Genomic DNA, 27,655 nt, shown 5'->3' on the forward strand with positions numbered 1-27,655 from the left:
AATTGTGCTCTCTTGCTGATGGTGTATTGAGTTGGAAGCTGCCAACAGACTGTGTGTTGCCTTCACTGCACGCTGCCACACAGGTACTATCTATGCAAATGTCACTGCAGCTGAGTTTTCTATTCCTTTTATTTGCTTTGTGAAATGCTGTTATCTCTTATATGTATTTGTTTCCTCAAGTGTTGTTGTGTTTTACACTGAAGGGCCCACAGTTGTAGTTTTTGTTCCCTCAGAATCTCTTCTCCATCTCGTCTCCCTATTTCCGTTTGTCTGTATCTGTTGATGTGCGCGAGGGGGAAAAAAAACTATCCAAGATCTGAGAGAGAAAATGAAACTGAGGCAGGTGAGAAAGAAATGAGCGAGATAGCAAAAGAGAGAGAGAGCGGTGTGTGTGTGTGTGTGTGTACATGTGTGAGTGTTTTGCCAGATGACAGCAGTGTGGAGGCAGTGTGTGTTTTGTCATTTATCATTTGGAGAGCTTGCTTGTTAGAGCAACACACATCTCAATAGTCACTCTGAACCGGGAGAACCGAGATGAGAGGAGGCATTTTATTACCCCGTCAAGACTACACACACATACAGTAGAGTGTGAGACGTGCAGACGGACACACACAGCACTAACTACATGTTTAGGAAGCAGAAACAGATGTCAATACACCCTGCAGTGGTCAAACGCACAAAACAAAAATATAACATATTGGACATACACTACTGGTCAAAAGTTTTAGAACACACCAACTTTTCCAGAATTTAATTGAAAATGATGCAGTTTAATGTCTCAGTGTACTCTGAAATTAATGCACATTTGCAACATTTAAAATTATTTATTGAGCATGATAGTGTTTTGAAAGTAAAAAAAAGATTCAAAATCACATTTTATGTTGGACTAAAGGACTATAAAAAGACACAAAATGACCAAAAAAAGACACAAAATGACAAAAAAAGACACAAAATGACTAAAAAAAGACACAAAATGACTAAAAAAGACACAAAATGACCAAAAAAAGACACAAAATGACCAAAAAAAGACACAAAATGACAAAAAAAGACACCAAAAGAGACAAAATGACTAAAAAAAAACACAAAATGACCATAAAAAGACACAAAATGACAAAAAAAGACACTAAAAGACACAAAATGACTAAAAAAAGACACAAAATGACCAAAAAAAGACACAAACTGACCCAAAAAAGACACAAAATGACCAAAAAAAGACACAAAATGACCATAAAAAGACACAAAATGACAAAAAAAGACACCAAAAGACACGAAATGACTAAAAAAAGAAACAAAATGACCAAAAAAAAGACAATTTTTGAACTCAAAAATTTACAAAATAGCCCAAGACTCCATAGAGTTAAGGTATTAACCCATTTCTTGTTCCCTGAAAAAGGCCTACTTGTATAATTCTGAAATGTACATTATTTTCCAGTTTTGGTTAAGCTTACCTTTTTTTATTTACCTCTGGCAGTTCACCACTTACCTTTGGACCCTTTCAAGCTGTTCATTTGACTTGAACTGCTTGAATTTCAATAAAAAAATGGAAAAATTGGGGTGTTCTAAAACTTTTGACCGGTAGTGTATGTATGTATCTTCTCAAACATGTCTGGAATTACAAGCAGTCATATGGCTGCCACAAACTCAACTATATTATCGGTTTTATGGATTCCTCTGTGGCTGTTGCATATTTTTGTTTATCAGCCAGCAGCCAGTTCTGGGCAGTAAGAGGAACATGAATTGGCCCAGTGGAAGCATCGCAGCAGAGAGAGATATATCTGACTTCTCTGTTAAAAAAGATTTTCCATTAAAAAATACAATATTTTATATTTTTTCCCCCATTGGTGACACTAGTTTTGCATTTGGTGTCTTTATGAACTTGGTCAAAGATGCACAGAGAATGACTTCTATGCGATCAAAATACATCATAATATGTCATGCACTAAAAAATGTCATTATTTACATATGACGTGTTGCAGCATTGCACTGTTTCCGATCGGACGCCTTTTAGGGGAGCTCCGCCCCCTTGTGTGATAGGCCTACACCTGGTCAGTAATACAATTCTCTCTGGATTTCCACCCTGACTCATCTCATCTATAAGTCTATAAGTGCGCTACAAGGTTCGATTTTCCAATAATATTCTAATAGTTTCCAGCGAATATCAATGTTCAATGTGTATGTGCTGGATGGTGTGGTACCTTATGAAAAGTAAGTGTTTTATGGACGTTGTGGTCTGCATGTAATGTGCAAATTCTGTTATTCGCGATTAGCATGCTAAGCAGAGATTTAGCTTTACTCACTTCTTATGTTGCATTACTATGTAATTCAGGGATGACATTCATGTTGTTTAGCGTAATGCCCATAATCATTTGATAGGAGATACTTACATGTAATATAGTATATCAGCTCATTGGGTTCATGTTAATGTACTTTTAGTGCAGCATACTGCGTAATGTGCTATCTCACTATTAGCATGCTAAGCGGAGATTTAAGCGATTTCTTCTGCATCAGTGGAATGGGGTTCAGCTCCCTGCGGTGTCCTGCTAAAAGCCACAATATATGAAACACAATAGTTTTCAATCAATCTACACGTTCCACAACACACCTAATAACCCTTCCTCACATTATTCACATACATCTGTTTGTGCTGCATGTAAACTTATTCCCTCCTATATCTGTCTGTATATATGTCTAACCATGTTCAATGATTAAGTTTCTTTTTCTTAAAATAACTATTTCTGTGTCTCTTTATATCTCAATGTACCTCCATGTATTACCCAATATACTGCACTAGTAAATGATAAAATAATATAAATCAGTGTATTGATGTGACAAAGCTATGGTTAAGGTTTGATTAGGTTAAGGGATAAACATGACTTGGTCAGGTTTAGGAAGACAACATTGCTGTTGACAATAATAACAACTTAGATTAGTGTTTGTGTAGTTGTTAGCACTCTTGCCTTACAGCAGAGGGTCGCTGGTTCGACTCCGGCCTGCAGCTCTTCTTTGTGGAGTTTGCATGTTCTCACCGGGTACTCTGGCTTGCTCCCACAGTCAAAAAACACACACTTTGGTTCAACTGGTTACTCTAAATTGTCTAAATGTGTCTGTGTCTGCCCTGTGGTAGACTGGGATCGGCTCCAGCCCCCCGCGACCCGAGTGGGGATAAGCGGTGAAGGATAATGAATGAATGAATAGTTGGGGTTCAGGAATGATCATGGGGAGCAGCAGACACAAAGCCATCTCCCCTAACCTCCTCCAGACATTATGTTGCTTTATTAAAAAGTCACCCGTCTCCCTCTTTTGCTGCTGTCATAATTAAAATCATATTTAGATTGTAGATAATATCATTGTTTTGGGAATACTCTCCGATAGTATTCTCACATGCAGGATATTATATATGACGAATGCATTCAACATACAGCCTCCTCAGCCACCGGGGTTTAATAATCATTTCTGCTGTGTGCTTCATCTGTCAGTCCACAGACTTTATTCTTTATTGTCCGCTGGCTCTCAGCTCAACAATCATCTCCTCTCAAGCAGCCAGCGACCATCTCAACCAGCCCTGAAGGTGTCCTTTCTGGCCTCATATCACATTTCCTGAATCCTCACAGTGTTGATGGAGATCTAATTCTGCCTATTGCCAAACACATCACTGGGGCTGATGAGGCTGCTGGGACAGCTGATACACATTGGCGTGGACAGGAAACAGCGAGGTCGTTCCACCTTTTGAAGCGAGTGAGTTGCAGCTCATATTTCACTGGATAAAGCTGCTTGTTTATATTCAGCTTCTAAATGAGGAGAATGGAGGATGTTGTTGAGGAGATAATGTCTTGCACAGTAGGGCTGCAACGATTCGTCGACATTGTCGACAAATGTCGATAATAGAAATAGTCGACAATGAATTCCATTGTCGACTATTGTCGCCAGACGTGTTTTTCCAACAGAGTGAGGCATCTCACTTCATTACAATCTCTGCCGAGCGGTAACGTACACAGAAACGGCGGCGTCCAACACAGCTACACGTACCAAAACGTAGAAAGTTTGGGAGCATTTTAGCCTGGATATGGCCAATAAAAAAATTACTTGCAAGGTTTGCAAAGCAGACCTTGCAAGTCACGGCAGCAGCTCGGCGATGCACGAGCATTTAAAAAGAAAGCACGTCGGGCAGTTGAACCAAACAGATTCAAGTAACATTCAGCCGATAGGTTTCGTTTATAAGTGCATTTTTTCGCTTTAAAAGAGAGCTTTAACGTTATGTCTGACAAACGTATTTTAGATTAAATGCATGCAGTCTGAAGCAGAGAGCCAGCATGGAGCCTTTCTGCAGAAGAAGCAGATGTGCAGCAGCAACAGGCGTCTCACTGAGTCAGTATATACATATATATATATATATATATATATATATATATATATTTATACAGTCTATGGTCAGTACTGGTGCTGGTCTGTGATACGAGGTTCCAACAGATGAGCCAAGTTAAACCCAGACTACATCCAGAACCCAGAACCATTTCCACCCACTTGATGGAGCAGAAATACAGTTTTATAAAACACATTTTCCTGTCCAGAAAAAAATGGACAGAGGTTTATTTATTTTTTGTATGAATCAGCAGCTGAATTGTTGAATAAAAGATGCTTTTTTCATTTAAGTACCCATCTTTCTTGTGTTTATTATCATTTGCCACATATTTAAAGCAACTTCATGCTAAATTTAAGAAAAAATTAATAATTATCCGATTAGTCGACTAATCGTTTCAATAGTCGGTGACTAGTCGACTATTAAAATAGTCGTTAGTTGCAGCCCTAGAGGAGAATGGAGGATGTTGTTGAGGAGATAATGTCTTGCACAGACAGGGAAAAAAAGAAAACCCCGCCAAAACAAAATATCCTGATAGATGGATGGAAAGCATGAGAAAAATAATGAAATTATGCCGCCACACGTAGATGTAAACTCACACACGCAGCAGAAAGGTCCTGTGGAAAGATGTGAATGGCACTGAGGAGGGAAGCAGGGCCATTTTAATGAAGTTATGGCAGCCATTATGTTGTCAAGAGCCCTTTGCCTCGGTGGCCATGGCTGCGGCGGCTTCCTCGCTGTGTGGGAGCGCATAGCAATGTGTTTCTGAAGGGAACGACCTTGTTTATTGGCTTGATTGAAAGCGGGGAAGAAAATAGGCTGTTTTCCTTTCTCACCGATCTGATGTAATTTCCCCGCCTAATAAACGCAGCAGCGAGAGGAAACACTGACGTTAGACATGACTTCTGGGCTGTTTCACTTCAGCTCACCTCGTTTTCTTCATCCTATTTTCATAATTCACAACATTGTACAGGGTAAAACAGAATATCATGTACATAATGTGATAACTGATCTTTGAACTCTTATACACTATACACAACCTGGTCTCACAGAAATCCGTGAAATAGCCACGGATTTCGCTTAACTCAAAATCCGTGGAATAGCCACGGAATCACTCAAATTTCCGTGAAACTGACACGGATTTCGCTACAATGCAAGTTAATGACTGTCATATCCCGTGGCTATTCCATGGATATTTGTTCCTATTGGTTTGTTCTAAGTCACGTGACTTTCAAGGTCCCGGCGGTCAGAACAAAAAACATGGCGGACAGTTCTCTCATTTTTAGTGAAAAAATCAATATTTTGACTTAGTTTCTGCATAAAAATGGATTTTGATCACATTTCTAGCGAGAAATATATGTTTTATTTTCTAAATATTCACTCAGTGAATGTACATAATCACTTAGTATGTTGGAATAGCCACGGGATATGACTGTCATTAACTTGCATTGTAGTGAAATCCGTGTCAGTTTCACGGAAATTTGAGCGATTCCGTGGCTATTCCACGGATTTTGAGTTAAGCGAAATCCGTGGCTATTTCATGGATTTCTGTGAGACCATGTTGCTATACATGTGAATATATTTATAGCACTTTCTAGAGATGAATTTTTTTGAATTTAGATTTTTGTCAATTTTTGTCCCAACACCAATCAACAAATGGACCAATGGCAGTGTGGGAGGAGAGTAGGTCCAGGAGCTAGGCTGGACTAACTTGGACCTCAGGCTTTTTCACAACGCAGCTTGCTCCGAGCTGATGTCCGCTCATACGGAAAATTGAATGGTAGAAATGGGACTGGAGACTGCCCAGCAACAGTAGATCAGAGACTTGGCTGCACCGACAGACCCTCAGCACATAGTTAACATTGATCTTGAACATAGACCATATCTGATGCTGCTGTTTGCATTCCTTCTGATACAAACCCAAAGAACGTACGTCAGGAATGCACGACTGTTTTTGTTTTCTTATGCAGCATAAAGGAACTACTACTGCAGTTCATTGTTCAACCCTGTTGTACATTGACAATAAACGAACCATGAACCTTAAACAATATATCTTTTTTTTTTTCCAGACGGAGAAACAACTACTGCTTACTACCTTTGATTAATACCATCATCCAGAAGCAGCCATGCATCCTGACAACACTGAACTCCTGCTCACTTTAAGTACTGAGGAAAGCACATGAACATAATTCACCTCATGTTCAGCGTTGAAAAAGATATTCTCTCTTTGTAGGGAATATATTTTACAGGGAGGAAATCAATACAAACACAGTTCTGCAGTGTTCCACACATCATCAATCTTCATGCCCACTTTTCAGTGTTTCCTTGTTTGCAATTTTATATGAAATACCCTTCAAAATAAAACAAAGGCAGATCTGTAGACGGCGAATCTTACAGCTCAAAAATCAGATTTTTATTTGCAAAGTTTTAGATGTTTTTCCAAAAAACATTATGCATATGCCTTGAGCTGCACTTGCAGAGCATTGTTCTAAAACTAAGCAGCTCTATTTAAACCCTCTATTAAAAATGTAGGAGAAAGGTCATAAAACATGCTGTGCCACAAACTCACCGTTCGCTGAGCTTTGGGAAGGTGAAGGTCTAAGGAGTGAAAGGCCTCCCGGGATTCAATCCGGCTTTAAAGGAGGTTTTAACAGTATTTCCACATTTTGCCAGGAGGAAGGGTGAAATGGTTCAGGCTCTCCTGACGGTTACCCGCCCAAAGGGGACACACATGTAAAGTTCAGGGTTACAAGGGACATGTCATTCCATTCAAATGACTCTCTGCTTATGAATAAAACAAGACTTACACTTCTCTGGCTCCAGGAGTGGGGAAGTGCTCTGCAAAATGTATAAATGTATGTGTAATTGTCTGAAAACTGTATGTGCATGTGTGTGAGGATGAATGTGTATTTGTGAATGCTTTTAGAAATGTTTACATGTGTTTATCTGTGTTGGGGAAGCAAACAAGCTGAAGCCCCAACAAGTCAAAGCAATGCAGCATTACTGGGACGACTAACTCTATTCTAATTGTGATGCTTTTCACGATACATTACCAGTGGTAGAAAAAAATGTTAACTGAATTTAAAATAGTGATGCCACACTGTAAAAATACTGAAAAAATTGGTATAAAGTCAGATGTTGAAAGTAGAAGAGTGTAAGTATCAGTATGCTAAGTTTGATTGGATTTTGCAACTTACTGGTTGTGTAATAAAATTTTAAAAAACTAAGCTACTCTAAGCTAAATGTGTGGAACCCATTAACTGTATTAACTTCTTTCTTTTTTTAAAAATATTGTTTGATAAGTGAGTTTTAATCAATCACAATTCTTATTGTCGGTTAACAGTTAAACAATTGATTATTAAAATCCCTAATTTTAAAAAATATACTTTTTATTATAAAAAAAATTTCATTATAACAAGTTAAAGTACTAAGTGCAGAAAATTTTATAAAAGACCCCAAAAATCCTCTGAATTATTGAGAATAAATTAGGATAAAGGGAAAAGTTTGAAGTTTGAACCATAAAATATTTGTCACTTTTGCAGCAAAAATCATCAGAATAATTGCCAATTAGTTTTCTACCAAACACTAATTTATTTCAGTTCTATTTGTATCTATTTGTATTTATTCTGTCTATCTACATTTGTGTTTGGTAGTTTAGTCTGCAACGCTTATTAAAAAAAGTTGTGATGCTGCGAAAAATGTAATAAAAACAGAATGGAATCAATTGAGAACAGATCTTTAATAAGAGAGCTGTACTTAAATAAAAAAGTAAATAGACTTAGTTACATTGCACTGCACTGCAAGAAAGCCAACTTGTATTTTTTGGCCTAAAACAGTGATTTAATTTGGTAAAACTTGGAAATATAAATTATTGACATTTAGGTCAATAATGTAAGTTAGCACAACAAAGGAAGCCAGTTGTCTGCTCAAAAACAAGTTTGTGAGTTGTTGTTACTTATATCTTTAAGTTGGGGTTCACAACAAGGGACAATAGTTCTGATAACTCTTATTTCTTTGTTGGGAAATGCAGGAAAGCGGTGAAATTCGGTCATTAGCGAAAGCTAACGGCTAACTGATGCTAGCGGCTACCTGATGCTAGCGGCTAACTGATGCTAGCGGCTAACTGATGCTAGCGGCGCTGCTTGTTACAGCTACAAGAGTAGCCATTAGCGTATCAATGCTAACTCAAAATTGTGGTCACAACATTAGCTGACAAGTTATTACAATGTAAAATTATAAGTTAGTGCAACTTACAGTTGAGTTGACAATACAAAATCTGAATTCAGAGTGAAGCAAACTCAAAAACAAAACTTAAAATATTTAGTTTAATTGTCCTACTTAAAATTTTATCGAAGTTTGTTGCCTTGAAATTTTGACTTCACCCAACTTTTCTTGTTTTCCAGTGTGGTGATTACTGTAAAAAGGATCACATACAGTCCATTACTGAAAAGTGTTACTAAGTTAATGTGTAAAGATTATTTTCAGTCACTTAAAGTAGAACTCCATCATTGTTCCAACACTCAGGAGCTGTGAACAGAGACTAAATGAAGGGTGGAGGAGCCCAGATGAGATCTCTAGAGTGAGATCTGGGACTGACTCGTCTTAGCTACATGATGGATGAGCGGCTCAGCCATCGCAGCAGGATCTCAGTACTGAGCCACTGCTTCTTCTCTGTTCTCCTCGTACATCAGGGACCGACAACCAGCCCCACCAGGAGTTACAGCCTCCACCTGCTCCCTGCTTTCTGCTCTGCTTCACCTGGACCAGAATAAGGAAGTCCAACATTGACTAAAGCAGCTGTTCTCAACCTTGGGGTCAGGACCCCAAATTTCTGGGGGTCGCCAAATCATTTTGGAAGTCAGCTCTGTCTCCACTGTGTTAAAGTGTTCATGTGTTAATGTGTTTTAGTCTTTTTGGTCACTTAATGTCTTTTTTTGGTCATTTTGTGTCTTTTTTTTGTCATTTTGTGTCTTTTTTTGATCATTTTGTGGTCAATTTGTGTCTTTTTTGGTCATTTTGTGTATTTTTTTGGTCATTTTGTGTCTTTTTTTGATCATTTTGTGTCTTTTATGATCATTTTGTGGTCAATTTGTGTCTTTTTTGGTCATTTTGTTTCCTTTTTTGGTAATTTTGTGTCTTTTTTTGTCATTTTGTGTCTTTTTTTTGTCATTTTGTTTCTTTTTTTGGTAATTTTGTCTTTCTTTAGTCATTTTGTGTCTTTTTTTGGTCATTTTGTGTCTTTTTTTGGTCATTTTGTGCCTTTTTTTTGTCATTTTGTGTCTTTTCTGGTGTCTTTTTTGGTCATTTTGTGTCTTTTTTGGTCATTTTGTGGTCAATTTGTGTCTTTTTTGCTCATTTTGTTTCCTTTTTTTGGTCATTTTGTGTCTTTTTCTAGTCATTTTGTTTCTTTTTGGGGTCATTTTGTGTCTTTTTGGTCATTTTGTGTCTTTTTTTGGTCATTTTGTGTCTTTTTTTTTCATTTTGTGTCTTTTTGTGTCTTTTTTTGATCATTTTGTGCCTTTTTTTGGTCATTTTGTGTCTTTTCTGGTGTCTTTTTTGCTCATTTTGTGCCTTTTTTTGATCATTTTGTGGTCAATTTGGCGTCTTTTTTGCTCATTTTCTTTCCTTTTTCTGGTCATTTTGTTTCTTTTTTGGGTGATCTGAACTGTGCGTGTGAGATTCTGTTCAGTGAGCGGGGGTCACGGACAACATGCATGTTAAATTGGGGGTCGCGACTCAAAAAGGTTGAGAACTGCTGGACTAAAGTAAACAGCATGCCACAGAGGTAATGCAGGGTTAGAAAAAATAACAATTGGCAAGCACATTTTCTCTGTTCACTCATTAAATTAACGTGTTGCCGGATGAGGGCGGCTCAGGTACATCCTGCTCTCAGTCTTGTATCTGTACTTCTGTACGATGCAAGAAGACGGTTAATTCTTGCTAATTACATTTGATTTGGAAAACCCCTGTAGAGCATCCAATTAAAGCAAGGCCTGGAAAATAGCTTTTCACCTCCCACTGAGCTGCATGTGTGTGTGTGTGTGTGTGTGTGTCCTCATGTCATGTGTGTAGGAAGGAGTGATTAATAGGAAGAATAAATAACAGGGTTCAGGCTTGAGAAGAATTCAAACACAAAGACACACAGGGATGTGTGAGCGGCTACAAGTAAAGAATTGGTTATTAAAAAAATGCACAGATCAAAACGCATTAAAGCATTAAAAATGGAGCCACGGCCCAGAGAAGACTAGCTGCAGCACCTGCTGTTCATCTGAGGCTGGTCGCACAACATAATGACTATAAAGGCTTCTCAAACAGGCCAGTGATGGTATAAAGAAAAGAGTGAGTCATCCAATGCAGATTTTAAAGATGCTAGATATGAAGAAAAACACAGTTGCACAATTATGTAGCAAGAAGAAGAAAACTAAACAGGCTTTGACTGAGATATAATCTGGATTTTACTCTTGAAGTTTACAGTGGAGATAGAAAGTAATTGTAATTAAATAATTGTAACTCAATGATTGTAAATATTGCTTTCTTTTATTGTAATTAGTTTTTCTTTTCTTTTAAAATGAATAACAGAATTATAATAATTTATTGTAAATATTGCTTTCCTTATCTTGTTATCTTTTTTTCTGATGCTTGCTTTGGCAATATATACATTGTTACGTCATGCCAATAAAGCCAATTGAATTGAATTGAATTGAAAGAGTGACATCATAAATAAGAAAAAATGTAAACAACATAATGGCTTTTTTTTTTTTTACTAGAGCCCGACACAGACAAGTCACAGTGTTTATGTTTTCAGATTTGAAAATCTTTTCTTTCTTTCTTTTTTTTTTTTTTTACAAAATGTATACTGCAGAAAACAGGAAATGCAAAGCTTTTTTTTTTTTTTTTTTTATAAATATAGGGAGAATGAATAACATATCTTGTAAGTCACCTACCAAGATGTCTGCTAAGTATTTGAAAAAAAATATTGCACTGCATATTAATAATATTACTCACCATAACAGCTAGATACAATTTTTTTGTATATTTGATGCTATTACTGAAAAAAAACAACAATAAATATGATTTTTTTTTTATTTAAAAAAGGAGCTCTGGCCAAGATAGCAGCATCAAAAGTTTTGCATAAAGCACAAGCAACAGACTTAAAACAACACATAGTTAAGACAAAAAATTTGAAAAAAATGTGTATAAAATAAACAAACAGTCCTCTAACAAACAGAGGACTGTACAATATATCAAAAATGAATCATCAGTTCCAGTTTGGAGTTTGAAATGTTGGAAAATAAAACAAAGAAAACATCCCATCGTACTTTCCTAAAGCTCAAATTGACTGATTGAATTTAAATCGAATGTTTTTGTCCAACCAGCAGTCTAAAGACTAAAGTGCAAAAAATCATTTTTGAATCCAAGAACTTTTAGCATTTGGCTTAAAAAAAAAAAAACAACTTAAACTATATTATATATATTATATATATCCAGAAACTTAATTTCCTCATTTTGATTGCCTACTTTCAAAAAAACTTGGTCCAACGACCAACGGCCGCCATTTTGATATGCAAATTAGAAGGTCAAAAACTAAAAATTTCGCTTGGGAACCATTTTTTTTGGGATTCAGCACCTTTGAAATAAGTAAAGTGGGCCAGTTCCCAACTTTCACTTTTTGGACAATTCCGTCTAGACTAGAAGAGAGATAATTTCATTTGGCAATATCTCCTAATTCTTGGATTACTTTTTTTTTTTAATGAACAGCTGATTTGCATTTCACACATGCCAGCTCACACACACACACACACACACACACACACACACACACACACACACACACACACACACACACACACACACACACACACACACACACACACACACACACACACACACAGGATATAAACTGTGGATGCTCGCCACTCATACAGGCAGCACCTGTCAGCTGGTGTTCTGGGACAGCCAAGGGCTTGTTTGTTTGTCTCTCTCTCTCTCTCACGCTCTCTCTCTCGTGTGTGTGTGTGTGTGTGTGTGTGTGTGTGTGTGTGCATCTAACCGGTCCCTCTCTTTCTCCCTCAACACCCCCTCACCTCTTCCACCTGCTGTTCCTTCCTTCAGTCCATCCCGCCTCTCTGTCTATCTCACTTCATACCAACCATCATACCACCATCCATTAGATCTCTCTCTCTCTCTTTCTCTGCACCTGTGACTGAAAAACAGACTCGCTCAGTCTTTCTCTGCCTTCCTGCTCATTACAGCCCCCAGGCAGCCACTCCATCACAGAGAAAAGGCAGAGATAAGCTACAAGAGTACACCTGTGCCTGGTGTGAATGCCAAATCCAGAGTCAGTGACAGCCAATTCCAGGCCAAATAATGGAATCAGCGAACCTCAGCTTCAGACAAATCAACCTGACAGCTTTATCTCCCTCTCCCAATTTCAAAGCACGTTACAAACCTCATTATCAAATGAGAAAAGCAATCAGTTAAAAAAAAAAAAGGAAGAAAGAAAGTAGAGAAAAATGTTGACAGTGGCACAAAGGCGCTTGTGAGGAATTAAGTTTACAAAGCTCATTTACAGATGGAACAGGTAGGAGAAAATAAGAAACATATTTTAATTTCATGAGCAGAGTGCAGCTAACAGAGTGTTATTTGACAAAAGGAAGATAAAGTTGTATCAACAACTACATGCAGCGCTAACCTCTGTGGCAGAGCTACTAATAGGCTGAAAGCGTGCAGCAAAAAATATTTTTTTTTCTATTTTATTTTATTAGTTTTTCTTTTCGAACCAAAAAAAAACAGCAACAACGTAGGCTAGATGCATATATACATACACATACTCATATAGACATTTACACACATACAGTATATATATAACCCTATACATATACATGTGTCTGCCCTGTCTAAGGAATAAGATGAACAGTCGACCTAATACTCAATATGCATTTCCTTACATTATTTTGGTCTGAAAAAAAGGGAGTAGGCTGAAGTAGGATCAATTTGTGTGTTTTTTGGTCATTTTGTGTCTTTTTTTTGTCATTTTGTGACTTTTTTGGTCATTTTGTTTCCTTTTTTTGGTCATTTTGTGGTCATTTTTTGTCTTTTTTTAGTCATTTTGTGACTTTTTTGGTCATTTTGTTTCTTTTTTGAGTCATTTTGTGGTCATTTTTGTCTTTTTTTAGTCATTTTGTGACTTTTTTTGGTCATTTTGTTTCTTTTTTGGGTCATTTTGTGTCTTTTTTGGTCATTTTGTTTCTTTTTTGGGTCATTTTGTGTCTTTTTTGGTCATTTTGTGTCTTTTTAGGTCATTTTGTTTCCTTTTTTGAGTCATTTTGTGGTCATTTTTTGTCTTTTTTTAGTCATTTTGTGACTTTTTTTGGTCATTTTGTGTCTTTTTTGGTCATTTTGTGACTTTTTTGGTCATTTTGTTTCTTTTTTGGGTCATTTTGTGGTAAATTTGTGTCTTTTTTGGTCATTTTGTTTCCTTTTTTTGGTCATTTTGTTTCTTTTTTGGGTGATCTGAACTGTGCGTGTGAGATTGTGTTCAGTGAGCGGGGGTCGCGGACAACATGCATGTTAAAATTGGGGGTCGCGACTCAAAAAGGTTGAGAACTACTGATTTAGAGGGCGTGTCATGCAGTATGTCCTGTAGTACTGTGCACCTGCAGAGAGACCTACTTGACCCTTTCCACTACGTAGCAAAGTTGGCAACTGTTAGCGGTGAGAAGTGTCCAGCATTGCACACATTTTGACTGGGTACTCAAAGCATACTGAATTTTTTAGTACTGTCAGTGTGAATGCACTCCATGCACTCAAAACAGGAAGTGCATGTACGAAAGTAAGAAATATGTGAATTGAGACACAGGCAAAGCTTGAGCAGGTGAGATTCTCATAAACACGGTTTATGCAGAAGAGTTTTAGGTAACACTTTACAATAACCATCATTTATAAACGTTAAACAGATAGTTTATTGATGTTTAATCATCATTTATAAACCGTATATAGGCCATTTAGAATGGTAAATAGATAATTTATTAATGTTTAACGAACTAAATAATTTATAAATTACAAATAGATGGTATATTAATGTAAGTTTATAGTTACTTTATCATTAACAAACAATTAAATTATAATTAATAGTATATAAATAGTTTAAGTTGCACTCATTTTAACATTTTTAACACCATATTAAGTATGTTAATGATTTAGAAAAGATTCATATACATTTTAGAAATTGGTTGAAATTACTTAAAGATTAAATATGTAGTAAATGGTTAATAATTGGTTTATAAACCATCTATAAACATAACTTGGTTGTTACTGTAAAGTGTTACCGAGTTTTAAATAAGTACGATTTTAGCAAAAATCTATGTGTTTGATCATTCAGTTGGGTAACACTTTACAATAACCATCATTTATAGATGTAAATAGACCATTTATAAATGATAAACAGATAGTTTATTAATGTTTAATCATCATTTATAAACCGTATATAGGCCATTTAGAATGGTAAATAGAAAATGTAATAATGTTGAACTATAATTTATAAATGCCAAATAGATTACTTTACCATAAACAAACATAATTATTAGTTTATTAATAGCTTTACAGTCATTATAACATTTTTAACACCATATTAAGTATGTAAATGATTCCAAAATGATTCATATACCTTTAAGAAATTGCTTGAAAACATTTAAAGATTAAATATGTATAGAATTTTGTAAATGGTTAATAATAATTGGTTTATAAACCATCTATAAACATCACTTAGATGGTTATTGTAAAGTGTTACCTTCAGTTGGATAAATGAGACTTGGATTATACTGCAAGAGCTGTGTGAGAGTTCATAAATATATTTCTTTTTATATAGTTTTTGCTGTTTAAACGCAGCCACCATTTATTTCATAGTTCATCAAGTATTTACACAGGATTCTTCGCTCACTGTGGAGGCCTGCAAGAAAGACAAAGCTCTCTTCAGGAACACATATTAACACGGCTGAGTAACTGATGTACAAATGATAATTTTCTAATAATATAGCAGGTTTTTTTTGGCCTGATTGGTATCAGGATCGGGTGATCAGGTCAAGGCCTCTCCGATTAATGTAAATTAAAAACAGCAGGATGAGTTCCTCCCTCCTGAGCTCCATTATCTGTGAGGATTCATGACAGAGAGTGTGTGTGTGTGTGTGTGTGTGCTCGATTGTGTGTGTGTCCACTATGTAATTATAGATTTAGTAAACCCGAGGCTTAGTGTGACTCAATCAACCTCTGATTTGTTGGGTGGATGGATAGTGATGATAATGAGGTGTGTGTGTGTGTGTGTGTTCATGTGTGTGCAGGTGTGTGTCTACAGCAACAGGGAACTGTTCATTCATATTCCACATTGTAATCCCACCATGTGTATAACCGCTGTATGTATGTCACATTCATTTGTGTAAGTAATGCCACTGCTGGTTCATTAGAACACTTTTTGCTGATGAAGGCAATTCATAGCAAGCTAGGAAAAATGTATTTATCGTGATGATGTATGGATTTGTTGTTTTTCGAGGACAAAGAGGATTATGGGATTTGTTTGAAAACAGTAAAGTTTCTCACACAGTTTCATTATTTCACTTTTCACCTAAAGTTTGTTATGTTTTTCTAACTCATGCAGGCATTGTAACAACTTGTGAAACACTGAATAAGTCACTCTTTTGGTCATTTTGTGTCTTTTTTTGGTCATTTTGTGTCTTTTTAGGTCATTTTGTGTCTTTTTTTGATCATTTTCTGGTCAATTTGTGTCTTTTTTGGTCATTTTGTGTCTTTTTTTGGTCATTTTGTTTCTTATCTAATAAGTAACTCTGGAAGAAAAACTGCCAACCTCTATGTCACTGCACCTTTAGAAACATCTACAGTTTCTGCAGCAGCTGCATCTCTAAGCGTCTTAATTAATTTACTTAATTAATTTGTATGTAAAGTGTATAACCGCTGTATGTATGTCACATTCATTTGTGTAAGTAATGCCACTGCTGGTTCATTAGAACACTTTTTGCTGATGAAGGCAATTCATAGCAAGCTAGGAAAAATGTATTTATCGTGATGATGTATGGATTTGTTGTTTTTCGAGGACAAAGAGGATTATGGGATTTGTTTGAAAACAGATACCATTTCTGGTAAAGTTTCACAAACAGTTTCATTATTTCACTTTTCACCTAATTTTAGTTTTAGTTTGTTATGTTTTTCTAACTCATGCAGGCATTGTAACAACTTGTGAAACACTGAATAAGTAACTCTTTTGGTCATTTTGTGTCTTTTTTTGGTCATTTTGTGTCTTTTTAGGTCATTTTGTGTCTTTTTTTGATCATTTTCTGGTCAATTTGTGTCTTTTTTTGGTCATTTTGTTTCCTTTTTTTGGTAATTTTGTGTCTTTTTTTGGTCATTTTGTTTCTTATCTAATAAGTAACTCTGGAAGAAAAACTGCCAACCTCTATGTCACTGCACCTTTAGAAACATATACACTTTCTGCAGCAGCTGCATCTCTAAGCATCTTAATTAATTAACTTATTTCCATTTGTGTGTTCTTTAAACAAAAAAAGAAAGCACAAAAGAAACACTGCTAAAGGTGGGTACGTGTGTTGCTTTGTGTGCTGTGGTGACTGACTGCATGAATCTCTGCTAATGGCCCTGCTGTGAGTCTATAAGGTTGAAATACCACAGTGTAAATCGTTGACATTAAATCCATTTTATGTTGCGGGCTGACCCGGAAAAACTAAATTACGGCTACACTTGCTCTCCCGCTAATTGGAATAAGACTGAAGATGCATTTATTTACTGAATATAAAATAGTACGCTCCAGCTTCGAGCTCCAATCAAGGTCTCATCTACCCTATTTATTACATTAATCGATGATGTGCAAACCCTTTGTGATCGGGCGTGCAGTGTGTACAGGCCGTAATAACAAATACAACCAGCCGGCCAGATGAACAAATCAAACAAATAGGTCAGCAGAAAAGGTGATTAAGCAACAGAGAACGTAATTAAAACAGAAAAGCCACATTTCAAGATGCAGATCAAAAACTTCTATATAACTATATAAAATATAATGAGCTATAACAGTTTACAGCACATAATAGAGGCAGTATAACAGGGGTGTTTGTTTCAAATGGCAGGATATAGTTTACTCAATACACGAGACACATGGGAAAACCTCTGTATCCATTTGGACAAGACATTTTACCAGTAAAAATAGGGCTGGGCTCTCAATGTCTTTCAGGCTTGGACACTATTCATTATTTGAATCAATTATTTGTCTGCAAAATGCAGAGAACCTCAAACATGATTGAAACATTGTGTTTCTCATTACTTCATTATCTAGACTGTTGAGCAAAACACCTGCAAGGCTGTCAGAAGCATAAAAAGTTATCCCATACAGCTGTGGACTGTCGGTGTTTAATGCTTCAGAAAGATAGCAGATATTCGCTTTAATGATCAGTTTCAGCATTAATAGAGGAGACAATCTGCTTCACATCTGCCCCGACCCATTTTTTGTACAGACAAGAAGACACTGGCCAGATACCTGCAGATACTTAAACCAACAGTCGGGCAGATCCTTAGCCTGGGTTTACCCAGACTGCCTTGCACGCTCGATTTCACTTCAAACTGCGAAAGGGTCTGGAAACCTTGGCCGTTTCTTAGCCCTGTTTCAGGGATCCAATCACAGAACGGGGAGGGACGGCAAGACGATGACGCGTACTACTCGACAGACGGAAGCTTGTAGTTTTGTAGTTTTCTTACGGATCCAACATGGCTGCAGCAGACGCGAAACTCTCTTTCGATCTAGCTGACGCCGTTTTTTTTAAAAGAAGAACAACAATTGACTTTACACTCTTGTTTCACCACGAAAAAGTATGTTTTAGCCTTGCTTCCGACAGGATTTGGTAAAAGCCTAATCTACCAACTAGCCCCGCTACCAATCGCTGCTGTAACCACGGTGATCTGGCTACGAGCCGGGGGACAGCGGAGCCGCCAGAGACCCCCAGCAGCTTGTTTATTGACCATAAAATCAGTGTATGTGTGTGGCTGAATGACATGAAGGGGAATAAGGCGTAAAAATAAATAATCTTGCTGAAAGCGAGAACTGGAAAAGCAAAGCAGCAAACAACACTCTCTCACAGACACACACACACACCAACACTGTCGGTAGACTCAGCTGAAACTACGGAGCAGCCAGAGTCAGAACATGCTGCAGAAAAACGTTGCAGAAGCACAATTGAGCGTTTTAGTCTCAAAGTAGAGATGGGCTAGTCTGGCTATGTAAACATCAATTTCTGTTGCTCTACATATGTCATCTGGTATAACTGATCTGATTGGCTAAGAGCTACCTACAGACGCTTATGATAGACATTCTTAGCGCCCAATAAACGGCTCTGGTGGATCGTAAATCACACCTCCTCTACGGAGAAATGAATGGCTGGTTTCCAAACTAATCTCATTTGTACGTCTGGCGTTAGCCAGGCTAGGGCAGGGCATCATTTAAAAATCAACGATACGAGAACCCTTAAAATGATACAGATACCAACAGAGTGCTTCATTTGATACCTTGTTTTGTTCCACTTCATTCGATACCCATCTTATGAAGGGAAGTATTCAACTGCTACCACTGCATTTATATTTTATTAGAGCCATAGTTTGGAAGGTTTAAGTGGCATCTTGGCATAGTATGTGTTAATCTACCACCAGACGCAAACCACCGAACTGACAACTTTATGCATTACAGTAGCACAATAGTCAGGACTGAGGACACGAAAAATCATGATGTCGGGCTCATTGGTTGATGACTGTCAGACATTGACCAAACCCTAATGCCAAGTCCTAATTGACACACTGCTTCGTCAGCTCCTCTCAAAACCAGTGAGGAGGCCTCGTCAACAAACGGTTTAGATCGGATGACAAAAATGCAGAAGACTCAATATTGAGTACTCACAGAAGTTCGGTTAGCTTTGGCCCCAACCAGACTGTTGTGACTCAAGAGAGCTACTGTAGCTGCTATCAGCTACATTGGCCTGAGCTTGATTTTCACAATGTAGACATTTTATACATGCGCAAAAACAATAAAGTCATTAATTACCATAGGAGTCATTCTTAGTAACCATCGGAAATGGTGGTGAAAGTGGAGGAGAGAAAGTACTCACCGAGGCCGGGTGGTATCTCAGGGCACGGCGGCAGCGGCTTAGGCGAAGGCGTCTGGTTGGTCTCCGGCTGCACGCTCGGCACCAGCTGCTCCCCTGTGGCCAGGTAGCTGGCTAACGTCGCGTTGGGCCTAGAAAGGTTGTAATAGTAATAATGGTGTCCGCTCCCTGCTGCTCCGCTCACATTATTCCTGGATCCGTTGCGGCCGTTGTTGAAGCGGCTGAAGAGGTCGAAGCGCTGCGAGTAGACGTCGAAGTACAGGATCATCATGATGAGGAAGTGGAGCAGGCAGAGCAGTAGGACGCCTTTACAGATGCGCTCCAGAGTCCGGCCCAACATCAGCCGGGTCATGGCCGAGGAAGATGTCCGCCAGCCTCGACAACGCTGGCGCTGCGTGGCTACAGACATGCGCTCATCCTGACAGCAGCTATTAGATCACTGGTAAGGACATGCGGTTAGCGGATACCCAACTATCTGACTTCTGCAGGGGTCATGGGGTCATTGATGAGGAGAGGGAGGCCACACACTTACATACACCTGAAGTTGCCAGCTTGTTTCTGGTGCGTTCCCAGATTTCCTGCATGACAAATGTACTAAAAAATTGTAATCAGCCTCAATCCCTGAGTGAGATGAATCAGGAACTCATTCACTAACATACTTAAGTGTAATCTAAGACGTAAGGCCTCGATTTCTGGTCAAATTTGGTTAGTCACTATCCAAGTGTCAAGTTGCTGCTGCAGCCTTGTGGCATCCCAAAGTTAAAAGCCAGTCCAGTTCATTCAAAGACAACCAATTAGTCCAAAGAAGACCAATTAGTCCAACAATGACCAATAAGTCCAACGATCACCAATGAGTCTGTTGGCCAAATAGTCCAATGACTAATGCTAAAAACTCCCAGTTGATGATTGATCCAAGTGATGGTGCACATGTGGAAGCTGCCTACAAACATTCATCAGTGTAGAGTCGAGGACGTGCGGACGTGTCCATCAAGACGTCCTCTTATAGCATCAGGACGGACTCAGAGTTTGCTGGTTGGTGATCTCCAGGATACTGCCCTGTTTTCTGGAACCAAAAAGTCTGAGGCACCTGAAAGGAAAACAAACGACACAGAAAGAATAAATTAGGCCAATGCCATTAAAATACAATTTAATTACACTAATTTGTCAATTGTTTAAGTAATAGGAGGGCTGTGTGCTGTTAATGTTTTAACTGATGACTTAAACCAGTGCAGGTGAGGTGCCATTAATTATAGCAGTGCATTTTCACTGAATTCAGTGACTTCGCTTTATAGAATCAAACCGAAACATCGCCGGTCTTCCTTTGGCATTTAATTTTGCATTCAGTGACCTTGTTCCTATTCAATACGCCCGGATGAAGAGCGGTGAAATAAATTAAGTCAGTTCACTCTCGGCAGGAATAGAAGTACGCATAGGAATTTGACAGAAACAGAACCAACAACAAAAGCATCTACACAAGCAGACAAACAAAAAGCTCTGAGCTGTTCAGCCGAATTGACATGCCAAGTCAATTTTCCAGTCAAGTGGTTTAAAAAGCATTTATGATGGAATGAGACGGCAAGTGGGAATACAAAATGCAGTGAACATATGAGCAAAGGAGAGAAAAGGGGGGCACTTAGAGCTCTCCCACAGGCAATGCTTATTGTAAGCTTTATGGCTTTTCCAATCAATGAGAGAAAATAAGAAGATGAGGTTGAAGTAGGCGATAAAAACCCTGACCGACAGCAGACTTTCTCATGAAAAACCAAGAGTCAGAGAGAAAGAAAGAGAGGAAGTGATAGATGTTGAAATACTAACGTTGGTAATTGGAAAAGAATGGATATCAAATGCTTGTGTCAGCTCAGAATTTCTCCAGTGGTCATAAACATCACAGATATCCCTGTGGAAAATCCTTCAAATTTGTAAGATATTTGGAAATATCTTGCATTTAATGGAAATTTGCTGTTTCATTAGCCAAGTAGACACATTAATGAATAGTGGTTTCAACTTCAGACTCTTTACTTTTATGATTTTTAATGATTCACTCCATTTCTGGTCATTTTTGTTGATGGTTATCCAATATTTGGACCTGGCCTGAATGTCTGAAGTCTCTTCTTGGAGCAAAGTTTGTAGTTTTTTTGTCAACTCCAAAAAAAGCTGGCATTAAATGTCATGAGTCATAGCTCCTTTTACTAATTCTTTGATGAGATTGCTTTTGTTTTAAATTAAAATGTAACAACTAACTTTGAGAAAGTGAAACTAGTGTGAGCTTGAATCCAAGTCCATCAAAACAGCCGTCCTGCTTTCATCTGGGTGGTGTCTATTGTTGTTTCCAGCTTGCTGGAGTTTTTATAGGACATTTTAGGACAGGTGGAAGTATAATTTAAGGACGGATCCGTTTAAGTCGCAATTAGAGAAGTTGTCTTAAAATGAGTTAAGGTTATGTATAACAATTAAGAGATCTAAGAGTATATACAGGGGATTTAGAGTCACTAATTAACCTAACCTGCCTGTCTTTGGACTGTGTGGAAGCCGGAGGACCAGAGGTTGTGTTAAAATTTTTCATTGTCCATTATTTTGACTGACAGGTTCATGATATATTATTATCACCTTTTTTTGTTTATTTATCTATATTAATTATAGGACATATAAAGAAACATCGTAGAGGTCTACATCATGCAGTTTTAACAACATGGAGACGAAAGATGAATGGAGAAAGCGACCCTGCGATCACTTTTTTAATATCAATACCACAATGACGAAAAATAATAAGCAGGAAACAGGTGAAAAAAGCTTGTTTTTCATCGTCCACCGCAACAATCCCTCATTGTTCAACTCATTTACCAACGCCATCACAATGACTGTGCCTTCAAAAGAAACTTCGGACACTCAGCTGCCATCACATTTTGCAAATTGTATGCTACTAGCTAACGGTAGTTAGCTGCAGTTTCAGCTGCTCAGACAGAGAGCCCACACAACCGTTACTGTGTTTAGATCTGAATATCACAGCAGCATATTGAAATAGCACTCTGCCGCTCGGAGCGAATATTTACAAGCCCACAGACAGAAATTAATTCATTCATTATGCTTATCTGCTTATCCGAACTCGGGTCCTAATCCCAGCTTTCATTGGGCGAGAGGCGGGTAGACCCTGGACAGGTCGCCAGACTATTGCAGGGCGGACAAATAGAGACAGACAATCATGCTCTAATTCAAGCCGGAGTATCCGTTGAGAACCCACGCTGACACGGGGAGAACATGCAAACTCCACACAGAAGAGTCGAACCAGCGACCCTCTGCTGTAGGGCAAGAGTGCTAACCACTACACCACCATGTAGCCAACAAAAATTCAAAACAAAATTTAAAAAAAATTACGATTATACTAAGCACAACATCAACATCAACATTTGCACCTCATTTTACAAGAGGTGGCCATCATGAGGAGATGATTTAGACAAAAAAAGAGATGTTCTTGTAAAAAAATGACATTGTTTGACAATGTTTATTTTGTTACGTGCGCAAGCAGGCCGGTGCAGATATCAATAACGTTTCTTTCTGACCACATTTCTCCCCATCATGCAATAGTGTTCGAAATAACCACTATTGCAGTTTTTGTACCTTCTGTGGAAGATTGGGAGATATCAGAAAACTGTCTGGATTCATAACATCATCTCATGGCGCACACAGCTCTCACTTCCTCCAAGAATTGGAGATTTTACTGTGATTTAATTGCAATAAACAGATTAAAAGGATTCCAAAAGATATAACGATAACGATATACTAGGGCTGTGACGAGACTAAACTATACGATATTTCTCGTTGCGTTAAAAATCTGTCAAAAATCCATTATACTAAGCACAACATCAACCCAATGGAGTAATATGCAGTAAACTAAGATCTGTGCTTGACTGGTTCAGTGAGCTTCTTGAGGCAAACTGCGTCAAATTGAAACATATGTTCTGTGACTGAGCTGATGGCTGCTGTCTGTCCTGCTAGTTGGCTTCCTCTTGCTCTGTCTGTCTTTTGTCTTTGGGCAGCAAAGTTGAGGCTGCCAAAACTGAGCCTCGAGGGGTGTGTGTGTGTTTCAGCATGTGTGAAACTTGCAAGTTAATGAGATGGTTTTCTGCTGACCGGGACGCCGAGCACCAGTCACACCATAATGCCTGTGCAGGTCAGGATTTATTTCCCCAGCCAGCGCTGCTCTTCAACGGCTAAACAGGCTGGCACGTAATGCATCAAGGGTGAATTCATGTAGTGAGGCAGTCGGACAGATAATCAGTCAGACAGACATAAGAGTCTTGCCCCATTTTCTGCTTCAACTACAGAGCTCAGGGGCGGGTTGCCCTCGGTGTCCAACAGGTGTTAAACCATGTGAAAGTGCCCTACTAAAAATCAGCAGGAAAGAGGGACTGAGATCCTATTTTACCTGCACGGGACTAATCAGAGCGGGTAAATAAATGAACCTGGTCTCACAGAAATCCGTGAAATAGCCACGGATTTCGCTTAACTCAAAATCCGTGGAATAGCCACGGAATCGCTCAAATTTCCGTGAAACTGACACGGATCTCGCTACAATGCAAGTTAATGACAGTCATATCCCGTGGCTATTGGTTTCTTCCAAGTCACGTGACTATTAAGGTCCCGGCGGTCAGAACAAAAAACATGGCGGACAGTTCTCTCATTTTTAGTGAAAAATCAATATTTTGACTTAGTTTCTGCATAAAAATGGATTTTGATCACATTTCTAGTGAGAAATATATGTTATTGTGGCTATTCCAACATAAAAAGTGATTATGTACATTCACTGAGTGAATATTTAGAAAATAAAACATATATTTCTCACTAGAAATGTGATCAAAATCCATTTTTATGCAGAAACTAAGTCAAAATATTGATTTTTTTCACTAAAAATGAGAGAATTGTCCGCCATGTTTTTTGTTCTGACCGCCAGGACCTTGAAAGTCACGTGACTTGGAACAAACCAATAGGAACAAATATCCATGGAATAGCCACGGGATATTAACTTGCATTGTAGCGAAATCCGTGTCAGTTTCACGGAAATTTGAGCGATTCCGTGGCTATTCCACGGATTTTGAGTTAAGCGAAATCCGTGGCTATTTCACGGATTCCTGTGAGACCATGTTGAAATAAATGAAGCCCATGAGGACTAAATCCACCTGCTCCTCGGCCTCTTTATTTGCTGACATTTTGCTCGACTGACTTTCCTCAAGACAACAAGTACTATCTTGGGATTTCTTTTTTTTTTGTGTGTCTTGAAAAAGGTCAGCAGACCAAAACAACAGATGATAACACAGTACAGAGGAAATCTGTTGTGCCTTCATTTTCTGTGTTTTCTATCGCTGTGTTTCGAGGTCGTGCCAAGTGTTCACTTTCAACTTAATATGTAAATGTCACCAACAAAGTCAGGAATGAGTCTATAAAGTCTCTGAAGCTTGTAAGTCGGGGAGGGAGAGCGAGAAGAAAAGACAGAGATGGCCACAGCGACAGAGAGAAATAGACCCATTATGTAACCAGTTTATTCAAGGATCCCTGTAACTCCCTTTTTAACAACAGCAATAAATTTCATAACAGGCCCTGATCATATCACGTAGGCCAAGGAACCCACAGAGAAAAGCAATGAAACATTTGACGTGGAACAGAGCTGCCCCCTTTTCCGTCTCTGTTAAGTTTCAAGGCTGTTTCTGAATGACTCGACTGGACAGAACATCAGATAAAGATCATAAACAAATACAATGATGGTGAAGTACAACCTAAACCAATCAAGGACACAATACTTTGTCATGCCTCCTTGTTTTATCAGAAATGAAACCAGAATTAGGTCCCAATGTGGCCAATCTGTGTCATTTGAAATGGTGTCAGTGTTCCCCTAGCACAGAGAACAGAGGGCTTATAATCTCTACGTGAAGCTGCAGAGAGAGCAGCTCTGTCACAGAGGTTAACAACCGTGCTAACACATTGTTCAATGGCTTGTGGATTAATTATAATCCTGCAAAGGAGAAATTGTGAAAGAGGACGTGGTTGAAGTGAGCTGGAGGGATAAAGAGGTGTGGGTGACACCTCACCAAGGTTAACATTCATTACCAATTGTTTGGTAGAGCTAAATTTGAATTTAAGTGATGCAATTAAGGTGAAACAAGATGATGAAAAGAATAGTTTGATATTTTTGGAAATCAACCATTGCTGTCTTGCTGATAGTTTAGCCGTGTTCACATCAAATGCAAAGCAAATTTTCACCCGAAGCATATATGTCGACACCCTCTGAAAATAATTTTAAGTTTTTCTGGCATTTGACAAGAGGTGACCATCATGAGGAGATGATTTAGACAAAAAAAAGAGAGGTTCTTGTCAAAAAATGACTTAAGCCATTATTTTAGGAAGGTGACAATGTTTATTTTGTTACGTGTGCAAGCAGGCCGGTGCAGATATCAATAATGTTTCTTTCTGACCACATTTCTACCCATCATGCAATAGTGTTCGACATAACCACTGAATCATTTCAAAAATCATTAATATACTTAATATGGTGTTCAAAATGTTAAAATGAGTGCAACTGAAACTATTAATAAACTATTAATTATAATTTAATTGTTTGTTAATGGTAAAGTAACTATAAACTTACATTAATATGCCATCTATTTGTCATTTATAAATGATGTAGTTAGTTAAACATTAATAAAAACATGTATTCTCCATTCTAAATGGCCTATATACGGTTTATAAATGATGATTAAACATTAACAAACTATCTGTTTACCATTTATAAATGATGGTTATTGTAAAGTGTTACCATTTGCTGTTTTAGTTCCCAAAATGTTCTCATTTTTCTATAATTTTTCCAATGAGGAATCTGGTTATAATGGTCATGTTTACAACTGTATAAATATGACTGGATGTAATTAGTCAGCTGGAACAGCCAGTGAATGAATCAGCTAATATAAAATCAATGTGAGTGTCTGAGCTGAAGTGAATTAACTGATTAGCTGATAGACAGCATACAAATCAATGAGTTATTTATTCAGGACAAACATTTTCCGGTTGCAACTTGCTGCTTTTATCCGTTTGGTATCATGTAACTTTTGGGGGTTTTAACAAAATAAACATTTTGAATACATAACTTCGGGCTCTGGGAACTTGTGTTGGCATTTATTAAACTTTTAGCCTCGACTTCCCTTTGCATGTGATCCTTCTGAAGGGAACGCAGCACATCGTCTCAGCCACTGATGTCGACTACGAGTGTGACAACTTTCTCTACAAACTCGACAGAACATCTTGACGATGCTTTGGCAAGTTTTCACATAAGAGCTGGGTACAAAATAAAAAATAAATAAAAAGAGTCGAGTGTTTCAAGCAGAATTTAAGATGTTGTTTTACCAAGGCTTTTAATAGAATATTAAAATATACAGGATCAAATGACCTCAGGAAGAGAGGGAGAAGAAAAACATAAAAACTCAACACTGTCATATCTATTTCATTTTTGCAAATGCAGGGAGAATATATTTCAATATTAATGTCACTTTCTTGTTTTGTTGTTGTAATCTATTACTCTTCCTTTCGAGATGAACTACAAGCCAAATGAGCTCTTTGAACACATAATCCAATAAATATGAAACATTTTCAAATACAACACAAATGCAGCTCTCTGTCCTTCCAATGCTACATTCAAAACATTCATGCAAACATAGAAACATTCATGCAAACGCAGTCAAAGGGGAAATGCCTGACAGATGCATCTGTAAGCGAGACGTGAAACATTTTTAGGAACTTTTTTTTCTCTGTCTCACCAGGGTGCCGACACTTTCTTTCGCACCTTAGGATTTATATTTTGAAATGTGCCATCAGGGGAAACTCTTAACACCTTTTCAGGCTTATTGCCATCAGCTGTGACAGGAGGTGCAGGGATTGTACATTTCCAAAAAAACATTCTCTCTTTGCACTGGCTGCACTGTATTTGTCACCAGAAAATAAACAGAATGCTCAGAAAGTGCCAGTCGGTGGAGGGAAAAATTGTAGTCACTGGGGCAAAACAGAGGGCATGAGGACAGCGGACAACATGTTCTACCACTGCATGCAACTTGCAAATCAATAGGCAGAAATGTTATTTTTATGGTTAAGAAAA

At 38.0% G+C, this 27,655-nt stretch overlaps 1 protein-coding gene across 1 annotated transcript in view; it reads right to left on the minus strand.

Moving 5' to 3' along the window:
- Nucleotides 1–27,655, minus strand: part of b4galt2 (UDP-Gal:betaGlcNAc beta 1,4- galactosyltransferase, polypeptide 2) — a 298,457-nt gene that overhangs the window by 241,281 nt on the left and 29,521 nt on the right. Inside the window, exon 2 of the mRNA XM_059343966.1 lies at nt 19,525–20,608. Coding sequence (XP_059199949.1) covers nt 19,525–19,930 — 406 coding nt within the window. The 5' untranslated portion in view covers nt 19,931–20,608. The remainder of the gene's footprint in view (nt 1–19,524; nt 20,609–27,655) is intronic.

This window comes from Centropristis striata, chromosome 11, assembly GCF_030273125.1.
Source record: "Centropristis striata isolate RG_2023a ecotype Rhode Island chromosome 11, C.striata_1.0, whole genome shotgun sequence".
NCBI classification, from domain to species: domain Eukaryota; kingdom Metazoa; phylum Chordata; class Actinopteri; order Perciformes; family Serranidae; genus Centropristis; species Centropristis striata.